General features: G+C 34.3%; 1 protein-coding gene and 1 long non-coding RNA gene across 2 annotated transcripts; both read left to right on the forward strand.

Annotated features, from left to right (window-relative positions):
- Positions 1-8,664: 8,664 nt before the first annotated feature.
- LOC106366041 (bidirectional sugar transporter SWEET12) lies at positions 8,665-10,873 on the forward strand. The gene is made up of 6 exons (XM_013805593.3): positions 8,665-8,821; positions 8,936-8,972; positions 9,118-9,328; positions 9,608-9,769; positions 9,867-9,986; positions 10,391-10,873. The coding sequence occupies exons 1-6, from the start codon at positions 8,770-8,772 to the stop codon at positions 10,640-10,642; spliced, it is 834 nt and encodes a 277-aa protein (XP_013661047.2). The 5' UTR covers positions 8,665-8,769; the 3' UTR covers positions 10,643-10,873.
- A 935-nt stretch (positions 10,874-11,808) lies between these two features.
- Positions 11,809-14,682, forward strand: LOC125577734. The gene is made up of 8 exons (XR_007316131.1): positions 11,809-12,346; positions 12,427-12,691; positions 12,778-12,860; positions 13,156-13,261; positions 13,477-13,579; positions 13,692-13,773; positions 13,856-13,973; positions 14,079-14,682. It is a non-coding gene; the product is annotated as an uncharacterized LOC125577734 (long non-coding RNA).
- The last annotated feature ends 2,430 nt before the right edge of the window (positions 14,683-17,112 follow it).

Genomic DNA, 17,112 nt, shown 5'->3' on the forward strand with positions numbered 1-17,112 from the left:
GTACCTTAGAGTGAGTGAAGTTGTTTGCTGGAGTAGAGAGATCCTTCGGCTCTACACTCATTTGTGAGTGCAAATCAGTGTCTCTTTCTATAGCAGATTCTAAAATCTGTACAGAAGGTTCAACTTGTGCTTCTTCAGCTGAGACCAAATCTATCTCTGAATTTTTAGCTTGTAACTCCAATTCTGAGGTAACAACAGACTGAGTTAGTACCTTTCCCAATTCTCCTTGTGGTTCTTCAACAGACAGATCCTCATGTCTTGAGGTTGTTTCCACAACAGAGGGAACAACTGGAAGTAAACATCTTTTTTCTTTGTGTCCTAAGTGTCCACATCTACCACAAACACTTGGAATCCATGTATACTCAACATCCACCAAGAAAATATTACCTTGTTTGTCATCCAAGGCAATTTGCTTTGGAAATGGTTTGTCAAGCTCTACTTCAACGAGCAACTTGGCTTCACCCAAACAAGTCGGATCAAGACGAGGTTTATGCGTTTGCATAGGTTCCCCAAGTCCAGATGCTACATGGCTGAGACCTAATCTTGAGTAGCAACTATCCGGGACATTTTTAAGAATTACCCACACTGGGATTGTTGAAACCTCAGGGACTTTGAATGAGTTAACTGGTTTCCAAGACGAAACAAATAACAAACAGTCATCAACATGCCATACAGCTCTTTGAGTTACCCATTGTCGAGTAGCATCATGAGGGATGTGAAACATGTAAGTGGATTCACTCAGCTTACGGCAGCCTATTCTACAACTTCTTCCCCATAATCTATTCACTACCGCATGGATTAAACCTCCTGGGGGAAGGGAACAGCGATGAAACTGGCCAATGATGTATTCCTTTTTATTTTCTGGTCCTAAATGAAGTACCTGAGAAGGAATTGTGACCTGGGGAGTTCCATCGAGCCGAAAGGTTGGCTTGGCTGCTCGATAAAGGTTTCTGGTAGAAGGATCCATTCTTGCAGCCCATGGAAACCTTAGTGTTCCATCATCCTTAAGCTCAGGAACCGGAACCTTCTGGACAGGCATACGAGGAAACTCTTTGACTGTAGTTGGGAAGTTTCTTTTCTTCTGGCTTTGCCCAAGACCATCAGTCAATGTTGGCCAAAAAGAATCAAGGAGAGTATTAAGGTGCTGCGGATCTAGGTCACTTGGTGTTGCCGGTGACAGGGGAGTTGCCGGTGGTGCAAAAGCGAGAGGCTTGGCCCAAGCTCCGATTGAAGGAACAAAAGTAACTTGAGGATCAACAGATATCTCGGGGGAGGGAATGGTTATTGAGGGAAGACCAGTTGATTGATGTGGTGACATCTGTGGAGCGTTCGTACCAGCACTATCTTCTGTCTGGCAAGCGATTTCCGGTAAGGAGACGCCATCTCCGATAGCTGCCGGTTCATCTTCTCCACTAGAATCGGTTTTCCCTAATTTTTGGGTTAAGGTTTCATCTGAATCCAAGGGATTCGACACCAAATCGACGACATCTAGTTGATAACTTTTATCAGCTTTACCATCACTCGCTACTGGAACTGGAGGAGTAGACAACAGCTCTGAATCAGCAGAAATTTCTTTTTCAGTTGAGACCGTACATGGAATTGACGATGTCGGCGGCGGCGGTGGAGACTCTACTGACCAGCGGAACTTGGATGGCCAACGAGGATCCGGTGAGACAGTGCGCTGAACAGACATCGAGGAATCAGAGATTGAAGAATGAGAAGAGTCACCTATTACTTTTGTTAATGGAGGTTTGAGATCCATGGCAGAAAAGCACGAGAGAGGAAGAAGACTAGTGAGATAGGATCCTTGAGAGTAGACGAGACCAGAACTAGCGTTCGTGATGGGCGACGCGCCGGAGCACCGTCGACGAAGGGAGAATCAGCGGCGAGCTTGGTTTACTGTGTTTTGATATAGGGGCCTCTAGTAGGATAGCCGACGTTCATGCATGTTCCATTTATTTTGTGTTGTCTCGTATCTTATAAATATTTAATATCTACGTGAAATATAATCCCACGTAATGATTCACGATGGACATGGTTTGCCAAAAAGTTTGGAGCACAAAGGATTCAATTACCCCGTGACGTCATCGTATCAATCGATGGCGATTTCTCCTGCAGCTCCTTTATCTTTTACATTCATTGGTCATATAAAAACTTAATATTAAGAAAGGGTAAGATATGGTTGTTAACAAAAACTTTATATTAAGAAAGGCGACTATTTTTATGTGAAGGTAAAAACTGTTTTATTAAAATCCGTAAGATCTTCGACGGTGTTGAACTTTGAAAGAAAAATTAATCTTACTAAATTAATAACACAATGTCGTTTATTTTCTTTACTGTAATAGTACCGATTTATTGGTTCAATGAATTTTGCTTTTCCATGTACGTTTCTATTACTAGGATGTTTGAATGACTGACTTATCATAACATTTAACTACATGGTTTAATCAAATATATATATATATATATATATATATATATATATATATATATATATATATATATATATATATATATATATATATATATATTTAACTACATATGTCTCTACACGTAGGATATGATTTCTTCTTAGATCACTTCATTGAGATATAAAACTTTAGGCAAATGACTTAGATAACACCAAAGATTTTTTTTTTTTTTTTTTTTTTTTAGATAACACCAAAGATATTATGATAAATATATTTCATAAGGATAATAAACCCCAAATAACACTAATTAAATTGGGAAATGACTAAACTACTTCAATTGCCAGCACGATCTAGTAATATACAATCAAATATTCATTTACAATCTGCTTAACTATACTGTTTCACATTATTGACCGATGATTAAGGATAGTTGATTATGTTTTTAAATGTACTAGTACTACTAAGGTTAGTCCCGATATTTTTGGTTAAACTGACCGCTTTGGTTCAGTTTGAAATACATATACTTTGTTTAACACATTTGATTTCATGTATATTTTAACCATGGCTATAATTAGCTCTCGCTCGTAATAATGTGTATGATTAATATGCGAGGGACGTAAAACAGTGAGTATATGTGACTCTGTGAGTGAGGTGGAACAAGATTTGACTCTTTGAGTTAAAGTCAGGTGATGAACAACATAAGGTTTTTTCTTTCTTTTGATTTAATGGTAAAGGGAAAAAAAAGGTGCCTTTAAACTTCCTTTGTTGATGCACTAAAGGAAACATTACTTAGGCGCATTTATGAAACATTATTGACTTATTGTCAGCTAATGTAAAGTTTATCAACAAACATTACTTAGACAACTATTGATATGGAAGGTTAGATTCTGATTTCAAAATCAACAACTTAAGTCTAGTTTATCTTCTCGTTCAAAATCAACCACCGACATGGAAAGTGATAATCCAGATTTTAGAAGGATTAGAAAGTTATCCTTCGGGAAGCTTTTTGATCTTAATTGTAGAGATCTCCTGACCACAAATCTCCTGAACACAAATCTCTTGACCAAGACTACCCTGACCACTACTCGACTGACCACAGCTCACATGTTCACAACTCATCTAACCAAGTCTCCGCTGACAGCTGACCACGACTCGCCTAACCACAACTCTTCTAGCCACAAGTCACATGACCACAACTCACCTGACCACAACTCACGTGACCACAACTCACCTGTCAAGTCTGTTCAAAACTCTCTTACTGACCAAGTCTTCGCTGACCACGACAACTGAGAAGTCATCTCATCCTTAGGTTTTCTTGTTCGGGAGGCACTTTTTGTTGTACTACTAATGTGCCCTTTGGGCTATGTCTTCTCATATATTCTAATGTCACCAATTGAGAGAGTTGTTCTTTTGGTAGTTAATTAATCTATTGCTTTCTGTTTGTTTACTTTTCTCTACTTTTTGATATCCATCAGAGCTTACTTTTACCCTCTTAATTCGTAAATTCAATGTAAGCCGAAAATTTAATATCACTCACAATAACTAAACCAAAAAACAGCAAGAAAAACCTTAGGATCTTTTGTGGACGAGCCTTTATGTTAGTCTAACCACAATAGCATATCCACATGAATCCAGCAGTAACAAACAAATATTATCCATCCACCGCTACACTTCCACGAACACATCTACGTTTTGAGCTCGAGAAGAGCATCCCCACCTATTAATAAATAAATATATTTTTCTTCATCTTCTTCGTTAAGACGAAGAACATCCATCTTAACTGCACAATCTACCAAACACTATCAACAGTCGTTAGATCTTATGCTTATAAACAAATTCAACGCTCCAAAACAATTAACTTTTTTTCTGATATATACCTACCTTTTAATTTAAACATTTATCATTAATTACAACTGAACACAAACTCGATTACAACTCACTTACCTTACGGTTATCTTGTTAAAGGAAACAAACTTTTCATTACAAAAAAGCAGGGTCAATTCTGTCTAGGAAAAAACAGCTGGCAAGGAAAAGTGTGTGAAGTTGACAAAGTGTCTCTCAGCGAAAACTAAAGACAGAATGTGTCCTTTTACGTAACTCTCTCAAAAAAGATTGTAGTAATCAATTAGTACTAGTTAGTACATAGACACAATAACTATTTAGGAAAGATGGGATTCTGGAAAATAATTGTTATCTGTCGCCACAAATACTATCCTTTCTATAAAGATCAATATTTTGAAAACAAATTTTTTTTTATGTTATTTATAAATTTCTTATTATTTTTTAAATTGTATTTTTAAATAACAATTAAACTTATTAAACTATTATTGATGTAATTTTATTAAAATTGATAATCAAAATAATAATATATTTATGATAAAATTTAATATATGTATTTTTTTTGTCAAACCAATTTAATATATGTAAACAAATGAAAATACATCATTTTTTTAGAGCGAAGAGAGTAGTATACAGTTTGTCATCCCTGATATTTGTCCACATGATTTACACTTTAAATCTTAAGCAGTCTAATAAAAATAAGGAAGTGGGATTTCAATTACTGAGTATAAATATAAATTTGTAGTGCACTATAAAATAAAATAACATTTTATGTGGTTATTTTGATCATCAAAAGTTATTCCCCTTGATATGATTGGATAGGTTTGCGAAATTTCTCTATTTAACGAGGAACAACATGATGGGTAATTTTCCTAAATAGACAATTTTTAAGTTTTGGTCACAAAAATAGACCATAAAGAAAAAAATAACTAAAATATTTTATTTAATAGGTAAAAGGACCCTAATACCATAAATATATTAAAAAATTAAAAAAATAAAAAAATATTTTTTTTTATAATTTTAGATTATATGTTTTCAAATTCAAAGTTTTTTATAAATTTTTTTTTTTAAAAGTATAAATATATATATTTATCTTTTTAATGAAATATTTTGGTTATTTTGATCTTTAGAAACTATATTTGTGATATAAACTTTTTTACTGATATCCTAAAGTATTTCCCTAACATGATTCACATAGATAATAATTTTACTAATTAATAATATGATGAGTTACTATTTTACTTGAATATAAAATATATGCACTGAAAGTTTCCTTAATCTAGCGATTGGTAACATGATTAATTATTGAATTTACACTAAAATATCTAGGTTCGATTGTAATGATATTTGGGGAGATTAATGGGGGAAAACGACTACAAAAGATTTCAGGCACATGCAAATATAATTAATTGTTCACCATAGTGGGATGCCAGTAAATTCTACATATGGTGAAATTTTGTAGAAAATATAGAATTGTCCGCTCATTAGTTTAGACTAAAATATATCTCCACAGTAAAAATGTTGGGACATAATAAATCATAAGAAACCATTATGCAAATCTTCTTTTAACAACAAGCAAATACGAAAACTGAATATCAAATGGTTAAGCTGTAAAATAAAGGCTTTAATAAGTTGAAGAAGATGAGTAAAATCAACGATCTATAGTCTATACTATTGAAATCAGATTTAGTGTTAGACTTGAAAACGAATTATTTACGTTAACGTTGGATCAAGGACCAGTTTATGACCAACTTCTCGATCTAATGAATTATTTAGATTCGAAAGGGAAAATATTCTATTAGCCCATATAGATATTTTCATATACCATATTCCCACCGACCATTTTAATTAATATCTATAAAGCAAAAGCACAGCAAATTTTATTACTTAAATTATATTTATTTACTTTTAACACTTTTGAAGATATTTAAAGAGCAGTGATCTAAAGAACTGCGAAATGAAGGTAACTAGAATGAGCGATATGAGGTCCAAAGCAGAAACTTAACGTTAGGCCATCCGCAGCGGGTGATATTCGAAAAAGTCTCTGTAGAATTAAATAATAAAATAAATACACATAGTATGGGAGAGAAAACAAATTTAGAGAATTGGTTTGAAACGTCCCTCTGCGAAAAAACTCTCAACACAAAATTGAGAACTTTTTTCTACAAGTGTCATTCTATTATTTAATCTAACTTTTTTTAGTTAGATGGTGAATTATAATTTTTTTGTTTGCTATACAATGCAATTTCTCTTCTATTATTTAATCTAACTTTTTATAAATTAAATTTAGTTACAATATAATTATATATCATTACTATATTTGTGAGAGACTATCCTATAATTATAACCAGTGCTGATGCTCTTATGCTTGAACGCAAAACGTGAATCGTGACTGTACGTTTCTAACTCAAACTCGTCACCAGATACGAAATATATTATGGAAAATGTATTATTGATTTTTCTTTTTGTTAACTAAGAGGAATTTGGACAAATTTAGAACTAAGAGCACAACATGACCAACCCCTGCGTTTAACCATTTTACCTACACACCTGTGGTTATCACTGAAACTTTGATGCTAAAATCATTTATAACCATAAACCAACTAATCATTTTTTGTAGTGTTAATTTTAGATATTTGATCATCACTTACATAGTGTCAAAAAAATTGTTAGTCCATCCTTTAACATAATGAACAATCTCGCCATTATGTAGTTTGAATAATTTATATTCATCTATAACGTTTACTAGAGAAAGAAACCACCCTAAAAGAATAAACTCTTTGAAAAACGAAAACCATGTGAAAGTATAACAAGTTACTAATTAACGTAAATGGATACGTTTAAGTAACCTTTAAAATTCGGTCTAGGCTAAAACTATACAAACGAAGTTCATGCTATTTGTTCTTTTGTCCTATTAGTCATGAATTATTGGAGTTTATTTTCACCTACTACATTATCATGTTTATCATAAACAATGATAAACTCATGACAACGAATAGATTTAACTATTTCTGAATAGATGATTAAATACGTAACTCATGGAATCACGAAGGACGCTTCAACCTACTGTCAAAGCCGTATCTGAAAATGTAATGCCCCCAAACAAGATAAATATTTTTTTAACAAGATAAATTTAGGCTTTGAATATGATAAATTTCCATAAAAAGTTATGGGTGAGTTTGGAAACCCCTCAACTTCTTCATTTTATAGCACACTTGCCAATTGAACTCTAGATTTTTAAAGAAACTTGTGACCCTTAATCATGATAATAACCTTATTCGAGAGGTCCTAACCTTCACTACTTACTTGTATTCTAGACTTAATTTTTTTTGTATATTTCATATTGGAGCCTATCTAAAATAACTTGCACCCATTGTTAAGCTAGGTGAGCTTCCAACCTAAAAACAATTGGTACGTGGAGTAGTCCATCAATCTTATATATTATTTAGTATCCGTTTCAACTTCCGATGTGGGACACTTTATATCTAATATCCATAATATGCCAAAATCATATCTTAACTTCCTTTTTTATGAAGAAAGTTCATATGTATCTCAAAGTTTAAGTTTTTTTTTTGGTAAAAATGTTAAAAGTTAAAAGTTTATCCTATGTACTTGAATGATTTTATCGGCCAACTGTTAAATAAAGGGGACTTCTATTCCTTTAGTTAGTATTTAAGAACTAAGAATTATACTGTATACATAAATAGCTCTTGACCAAAAAAAATAGTCACAATTTCTTGTTAAGCAGTCTATCTCTCCTACGCTTGGTTTATTTTCCTTTCTGAAAAGTAAGACAAACGTGAATACATTGTTAAATGAAACAAACGTGAAAATTGAAGAACATATATCATTAACTTTTTGTTGAATTATGAAACTTAGGTACGTATAGACAAAATGTTAATGATTGAGAAACGGAAAAAAGTAAGAACGAAAAACTACTGAGAAACTTAATTAGATGATAAGTACGTACAGTGTCACGACTCACGTGAACTATTTTCTTAGAAACGTAATTTAAGCATGAGCCTCATAATTTTATCTAATAAAGGATAAGGTATAAACCGTAGAAAAATATCGTGATACTACGTTATAAGTAAATGCATATATATTTATTCACGTATACTATAGGTATGTGTGAAATAGGTAGAATCTAGACATAAAACTCTTAAAAGAAAGAGTTGGCTTTAAACCAAACTCGCCATGCATTATTTATGAAAAAAGTTATATTAGTGTGGATTGGTTTTGTGAATGATTTTCTAAGGACATCTGTTGTACACCTACAAAGAGAAAAAATACTTTCAAGAATATATATATATATATATATATATATATATATTAAAATGAAAATTATTATGATTGCCATTATTTTTATTTTCTTTTCCATACATATCCACAATATTCTTTCTTAAGACTTCTCCCTCTATATATACTTGAAGTTCCCAAATGCTAAACCCGTGCCATCAGCTTTTGATTGAAGAGAAACACATACAAAGCTAAAACCTAAACGCGAAAACAAAGATACATGGCTATCTTCAACACTCATAACACATGGGCCTTTGCCTTCGGCTTGCTCGGTATGAACTTATCTCCTTTTATATCAGAGTTAATATCATCATAACCTACATCCAGGTTTTAAAACCAGTATGTCAAATAAAATTATACTTTCATTATAATCGTTTAATTTTCAGGAAACCTCATTTCCTTTGCTGTTTTCCTCTCTCCCGTGTAAGTAGTTACATCTTTACCTCACTAAAACTTTTCTAAATATCTCAACACATATGTTTTATGTTACTATCTCACTAGCTAGAACGATAATGATCATATGATATAAACCAAACCAATTGCAATTAGTGTTTCGATATGTATGCAGGCCAACGTTCTATAGGATTTGTAAGAAGAAAACCACAGAAGGATTTCAATCTCTTCCGTATGTGGTGGCGCTCTTCAGCGCGATGCTTTGGCTTTACTACGCTACACAGAAGAAAGATGTCTTCCTTCTCGTCACCATCAACTCCTTTGGTTGCGTCATTGAAACCATCTACATCGCCATATTCGTTGCCTTCGCCACCAAAGAAGCACGAGTATGTTCATTAGTCATTACCAATCTGTATGTGATATATATTATATCTAATATGTGCAAACTCGGATCTGAGATTTAAGGAATTATAAACATTTTAAGGTTAATTTTAATTTTAAAATCAATAATTTAAAGGTCATACGAGATATGTATGATAGCTCTTTAAAATTTGAGTAGTATATGGCGAATGTTTTATTCATCTGTGCCTAGAATATCCGGCTTTGATTATGTGATATTTTTTAATGTGATATTTAATGTATCATGTATTGGTATTTTGGTGCAGATGTTCACGGTGAAACTCTTGTTGCTAATGAACTTTGGAGGATTCTTTTTGATTCTCCTTCTCTGCCAATTCTTAGCAAAAGGAACCACACGTGCGAAGATCATCGGAGGAATCTGTGTCGGATTCTCTGTTTGCGTTTTCGCTGCGCCGCTTAGCATTATCGTAAGTATATTACACTAGACTCTAGCTAGTGTTACATATATAGTAAATGAAAATATGTTTTAATTGATTTAATGAATTAATTTTGTAATATATACAGAGAACGGTTATAAAGACAAAAAGTGTGGAGTACATGCCGTTTAGCTTATCCTTGACACTTACCATCAGTGCGGTCGTCTGGCTCCTTTATGGTCTTGCTCTTAAAGATATCTACGTTGCTGTAAGTCATCATAATCATTATCATAATCATTAATCATCATCATTAGTTACGTGAAAATGGTTGCTTTTGTTTCTATGCACCTGAGCTGAGCATATACACGAAAGCTATAATCATAAAGACATGGATTCACAAAAGTAAAACCCTTTTGTTTGGTATTATTGTCGTTTCACATTTTATAATATCCCACAAAACGTTAAAGATACTCACTTTTTGGTTTTTCAAAAGAAAAACCTTAAAGATTGTATCTTTTGAAAAAGAGTTCTATAACACATGGAATTGTACAATGCACGTAACTATACTATAATTTGAGGTGGATCTATAAAGGGTAAAGTACATATATAAAAATAAAAAGTAGTTATAATGCTTTGAGCACTAAATAACCTTTTCATGTGTCGACTTCGCAGTTCCCTAACGTGATTGGGTTTGTTCTCGGTGCACTTCAAATGATACTTTATGTGGTTTTCAAATACTGCAAAACGCCGTCGGATTTGGTGGAAAAAGAACTCGAAGCTGCTAAGTTGCCAGAGGTGAGCATCGATATGTTGAAGCTAGGTACGCTAGTGGGATCTCCTGAACTAGCAGTGAACACAGTCGTGCGACCGGTGAGCATGTGTGTATGCAACGATAAGAAAGGTGAAGCTGGAAATGGAGCCTGAAAATATGTTTGACTATCTTTTGCATTGTTGATCTTGTACTCTTTTCTTGATATGCCTATGTCATCATCCACATGCATTTTCTGAGTTTATCAAGTGTATGAAGTCGAGGATTAGTTCGCTTGGGGGATCTACATTTTCCTGAGTTGATTTTTCTCTTCTTCTTTTATTATTAGTGTAATTAAATTATATATGGATATGAATATCACTTATATTTCAATATTATATTACTCATCAGCCTGGTGTTTTTGTGTTTGAATACACGATTTTTAAATCTAACAAAAAAACACACTATGTTTTAAAGCACTTATTTTGCTTAGAGGCGCCTGTTTTTGTGTTTCAATGTTTATATTATTAAGCTACTGAATTTAACTATTTAATCAACAAAAAAATAAAACACACTATGCTCTAAAGCACTCTACTTCTGTTCCGCCGGTCTCAATCTGCTCCAAACTTGCCTCTATAGTCTTTTTACTGGTACTGGTTTGTTTACGTATCCATGACAATGTTGACTTACTATATATGAAATGAGTATTACGCTCGTGAAGTATCTTGAGAAACAACTGAATATGGGAAATGTGTTGTAGCTAATAACATTACTAACTGGTTTGGAGTTTGGAACATGGAACAAATTAGTGAGTGATCAGCCCTACTCATGTCTCAAATTTGTTGAGCATATGTCGACATAACAAACCTTTCTTTCGTCACCGCTCAAACACCATGACGTTATGTTCCTACAAGCATCATACATTCACATGTATCCTTATCGAGGACGCTTAAGAAACTCATATTGAAATTGGTATATGAATATATGATAAACAGAGAAGATAGCAGGATAAGATGGCAAAGGAATCCTATACATCAAGAGTTTTCCAGACCGTCATATTCTATGGCCGTTGAAAAGCACATATGTTGTATTTTTTAAAATAGATTTAAGTGTGATTTACGGTTGATTATTTAGCACTTCAATTTCAGGACTTGTCAGATTATCTAACCTATACTAAAAGGGTTATATGAGGAGTAGAGAGTGTGTCCACGTCAGATTAAAAAATCGACCAATCAGAAACTCCTTTTTGACACGTCAGCCGGCTCTGGTAATGTTGGCCTTACGTTTTTTCTTAGCCCAAATGTTGAATCTGAATGGCCACTCAGACATTAATCAATCTAGATCGAACGAAAGGGCATGTGTTTGGATCGGAGAGAGAGAGGGGAGTACGGTTCGGGTTCTTAGATTTGTTGAGTTCCGAGGAGGTTTATTATCGTCGGCGTCTTGATCTTCGCTGGAGATACCTTCAACGTTATCACTTCCAGATCTGCTCTCATGCTCCTCTTCACGGCTTCTCCTGTTCGTCGCACTCCCTTCAAAATTATTATCGTTATTGTTGTTCCTCATGGACGCTTCTCCACGGTTTGTGATGAGCAGCTTCGGGTATAGATCGGCATGGAGAAGCGTCTTCAATTCTTGTGGAATTCCACCTACACCATCTTCGTTGCATATAAATACAAATTGTATGAGAGACGAAGCCAAATCCTTTTGTTTTTCCTAATTCTGAACTTCTGTTCATTCTCATTAAAACGTTCTACCATGGCGACTTTTCAAGTTTATTTCTCGGAGTTCACACCAGACTACTTTAATTTTGGGAGGCCCGTCATGTGAAGAAACGCAGGGAGCTGATGGGCGTTCATATACTGCTTATTGATACAAAGGTTTGTCGGATCCTTATTTCAATTATTAGAATAAGATTTTGACTGTTTCAGTTTTTGTTAAATGGTTCATTGTTCCCCAGGGGACCCTCTTCGAAGCCTCTATCAGTGTTCACCGCCTTAACAACGCTTAAAAGAAGGCTCCTTTTATGAGCTGAGTGATTTTCATGTTGCAAGAAGCAACCCCAAATTCAGGTTTGGTAACGCTCTCCTGTTGCGATTAGATTTTCGGAACAACCCGTTTAGGTTGAGCTCGCAGAACCGAGTCAACAGATCCTGGCTGACCGGTTTAGGTTCTGCAAGCATGACCAACTCATGTTACTCTTCAACACCAACACTGTTTGCCAGGTTTGCTTTACCAAGCCTTACATTCACTCCTTACTCTGATTTGATGTTACTACTACATGAGGCTTAATAGTAGTGTTGATATGTAGAATCGGAGAAATTAGGAGTATCAAAACGTTTTCAACAAGGAGACCCAACAACGATGAGTATGTCGCCGTCAGTATCTGAAAAGGTAAATCTACTTACTATTACTTAGCTTTATAACATTGTTGCCTTAAATGTAACCTAGGATCTGGTTTGGTTGATTTGAAAACAAGAACATGTTCATACTTTCTCCAAAGCGAAATGATGTTTTCGTCTCTACAATTTCATCAATCGGTAAAGCTCTCTTAGTTTCAAACTCTGAGATGCATTATTTTCTAGCGACTCAATAGTGTTTCTCAAAACAGCTGCGTTGTATGAAAGATAAAAAAAAAATCGTTATACCAAATCACTAACAAAGTATATATACTGTCTATAACGTGTAGGAATGAATAAAATAAAGACAAACAAGAGCTTTTAGCTGAAGAGAGAGATTACAAGCGTCGAAGAATGTGAAACCGTGGCAAGAAGTTGAAACGAACGCCTCGACAGGTACGATATTTCTTCCATTTTCGTGCCTATGTTGTGAATGTTTCTCATCTATTTTTAAAAAAGAGTTGTAGAATGTTTTGGCTCCACCATGTCGTGTTTGAGGAATTTTGCAGATTTTGTGAGAGAATTGAACGTCAGTAAATCATACTTTCATATATAATGACATCATATAGCAATAAATTTAAGTGAGTTGTTTCTTATTTTTTGTCATATAGGTGTTGTGTGATATGATTGAAGGATTTACAGAAGAAATTAAGCTAGCAGGAGGTATTGGATGTTTTGAGAAGAGAATGTCATTATTCTCCTCCTCTTTTATAGGTAAGGATCAGAAAGAAATTGACTGTAGATTCAATTCCGTATCAACAACATTAACATACGTATAAGCAAAAGAACCTATACATAATTAAAGTGCACTCATGTCTGATTTCAGGTCGTCCATTCTTCAACGCAACCTCCGGAAGACACTTCTACTTTCACTAGGAAACTCTTGCCAGCAACAGGTTTCATAAAGTGTAAGATGAACCTACTTCACCCTATTGTTTCCACTTCCTTACAGCCTGTTTTCTAATACTTCTTAATCACTGTTGCATGCAGAATGTGTGGTTCTGAAACTGGCTCATCCTCGACTTCTTTCAGTGATTTAGATGTTCAGAAAATTGAATCTGTCACGCTATCGGAGCTGAATGCCTATGTCGTTAATTCTATCCCACAGGTACGTCTATTTACTTATTGACACTGGAAACACGAGTTACTTTTCACTCTTATTAACAGTAGAAGACTAGAAGTGTACTCATCCTCAACATGTCTATCCCTGTAGGAAACTGAATTCCTCTGCAAAGCCAAAGTCAGTGACATCTCCTGTACTAGTGCTATCGAAAGCTACAGCATGGCTTCACATCTTTTACATGTGCCTGGTGTAATGACGAGAAGGCTGTTAGGGACTTAGGGTAGTACGGTGATGTATTCTCACATCAATAGCACTGATCGTTTATGCATCATATGCGCCTCTCCTGAAATTTACGCCTAACTAACACCTGTTAACCTAACACTTGCAACAAGTTTTTCAGCTTTAAATATAGGCATCACCAAGGTGTTCCAGTGAACAACAACCGATGCGAGTCTGGTCCAAATGTTGAATATGCGGTCACTGCACCACCGCTACAAGCTCCAACTGTGGCAGACGCAAGCTCCATGGAGGATCGTGCTCGAACCGAAGAGAACGAAATGCAAAGTAGGCGCGCAAGGAGTGATCACTTAATTTTTTGGAGATGATGAACCTGCTACACATTATGAAGTTCCACCAGCAGTTTTAACGTTTTAAATTTTGTTGCAATAATTATATCATCCAATTATCTGAAAGCACTAATTATTTGGATTTAATCTCTTCACAACAAAATAGTGACAAGCAAAAATACAATCTATATACTACTTGCTCGCAGGAGTTCCACAACCATCGTATTTCATTTGGGCGTGAGGATAGGTATACCTAGCAAAAAATGAAACATAATAAATATAACAAAACCCAAAGTTTACTTTCTCCAACAAAAAAAATATATTTAATTTTATTGAAACAAGTAGTTCTAAACAATATAAAATATTACAAGATAAAATAAAATTAAATGAAAAGTACATCTAAAGCATTAATAAAATTTATAAGAAAAATAATTCAATGTTTAACTTTTTTAAATATAAATCAACAATATATAATTTTTAAGTCATATAATATCTATTATCAATATTATTAACGTTTGCACTCTAATAATTTAAATAGATAGACATGATTATACATATTTAAAAGTAATATAATAAATTAAATTAAGCTAAAATTTAGTTAAAAAGCTCCGGGCGTAGCCCGGAAAAACCACTAGTATATGTAGTAACAGATTTTGAGATATTTACGTGAGTATGCGATAGATTTTTTTTTTTTGCTAAATATGTTAATATCATTAATGAAAATGAAAAAGGTAGCACTGTACAAGCTTCTACCTAACTAATAGAGACCCCGGCAAAAAAAAAAGAAAAAACAGAGAAACTATAAACAAGGATTGTTCATAGCACAAGGCTACGATTAATCCAAAGAGACTACTAGTCAAAAGTCTAAAGAATCAGATAAGCCACTTCGACATAAGATTGCGGAAGGTCTTCCTCTTCCTCCTAGCATGGATTGAGTTAATAACTTGTCTGTTGATATCTTTAAAGACCACCATAGGAGGCACAAGACGGTTGTTAAAAACCATGTTGTTTCTCTGCTTCCATATAGAGTAGATCACTGTAGGCCTGGGCATTCGGGTCTTCGGGTCGGATTCGGATCGGGTCCTTTCGGGTCCGGGTCTTTCGGGTCTAAGAGCTTAGGACCCGATAGGGTAATTTCAAATTTTCGGTTCCGGGTCGGTTCGGGTCGTGCCGGGTCCGGGTCGGGTCGGGTCTTAGATAGTTAGACCCATTCGGGTAATTAGAATTTATCGGTTCGGATTCGGTTCGGTTTCGGGTCGGGTTCGGTTCGGGTTCGATCTAAAAAAGACCTAAAAATACAAAAAAATATCTGAAAATATTTATATATCCGAAAATATTCAAAATTTTATTCAAAATTTGTGTTTTTATTATATTAAAATGTGTATATATACTAAACTATGCGAAATACAACAACAATTCGTTGTCTCCTAGTGGTTGACCCTTATATTCTCTAGACAAATAACCCGTCTTCGATTCCCCCTTGATGCATTTTATTTAATTTACATTATTAATTCGGGTACCCATCGGGTTTCGGGTTCGGGTCGGGTCGGGTCCAAGACCCGCGGGTCCTCTACAACAAGACCCGATAGGGTAATTTGATCGGGTCGGTTCCTACCCGAACCGGGTTTTTTTGGATCGGTTTCGGGTCGGGTCTTCGGGTCCGGGTAAAATGCCCAGGCCTAGATCACCGCTTCCACCACCAGCATTTTTAAAGTTGCAGGCGCAAAGTCAGAGATAGTAGCCCAAGACATGAGCTCTGTCCAGTTTGAGAACATCGGATGATTCCTGCGAAACCTCCTAGAGACCTCAAGCCATATTTATGGAAGTAGTATGCGATAGATGGAAGTAGTAAAGTTTACACGAGACGGAACTATGCTCTATCATTATTTCTCAAACATAATATCCTACAATTACTATAGAACTATATAATAGCTTGGGATAATGGTATGATGCTTACTACAAAGTTTGAGTCAAATCATCATAACGATAATCGTGTCACATTTTCTTATCCATCCAAAGACATTGATGTTGCGTAAGCTGGACAATTGATTCGTTTTGATACGATCGAAAACTTTAGATATTAGTAAAGGGCAATTGTCAATAATAGCACCTTTTGAAGTTTATGTCTCAAAAATAGCATTAGAAGGAGAAAGTCACAAAAATGACATTCATTAAAGGGTAAAATATCCATAATACCCTTGGTTTAAAATTAAATAAACAAACAAAAATAAATAAAAATAAATAAAATAAAAATAAAAAAATGAAAAAAAGAATTTTTTTTTATAGTTTCAGATTATATGTTTTCAGATTCGAATTTTTTATAATTTTTTTTTTCAAATTTTTTTTTTTAATTTTTTTTTTTCAAATTTTCTTTTTATATTTAAAAATACTTTTTGAAACTGTTTTTAAAATTTTTATTTTTTATTTTAGTATTTTTTTTTATAAAATTTTAAACCCTAATTCCAAAAACCCACCCCTTAACTCTAAACCCTAAGGTTTGGATTAATTAACCCAAGGGGTATAAGTGTATATTTACCTCTTTAATGAAACCTATTTTTGTGACTTTGAGCTTTGAGTGCTACTTTGGGAACATAAACTTGGTTTAGTGCTATTTTAGT

This window comes from Brassica napus, chromosome A9 (genome assembly GCF_020379485.1).
Source record: "Brassica napus cultivar Da-Ae chromosome A9, Da-Ae, whole genome shotgun sequence".
In the NCBI taxonomy this organism is placed as follows: domain Eukaryota; kingdom Viridiplantae; phylum Streptophyta; class Magnoliopsida; order Brassicales; family Brassicaceae; genus Brassica; species Brassica napus.

Bases quoted from the DNA above. Each gene is read 5' to 3' on its own strand.
- LOC106366041 (XM_013805593.3), top strand. From the start codon at position 8,770: ATGGCTATCTTCAACACTCATAACACATGGGCCTTTGCCTTCGGCTTG. The intron at 8,973-9,117 runs GTAAGTAGTTAC...ATATGTATGCAG, and splicing joins GCTGTTTTCCTCTCTCCCGT to GCCAACGTTCTATAGGATTT. The intron at 9,329-9,607 runs GTATGTTCATTA...ATTTTGGTGCAG, and splicing joins TCGCCACCAAAGAAGCACGA to ATGTTCACGGTGAAACTCTT.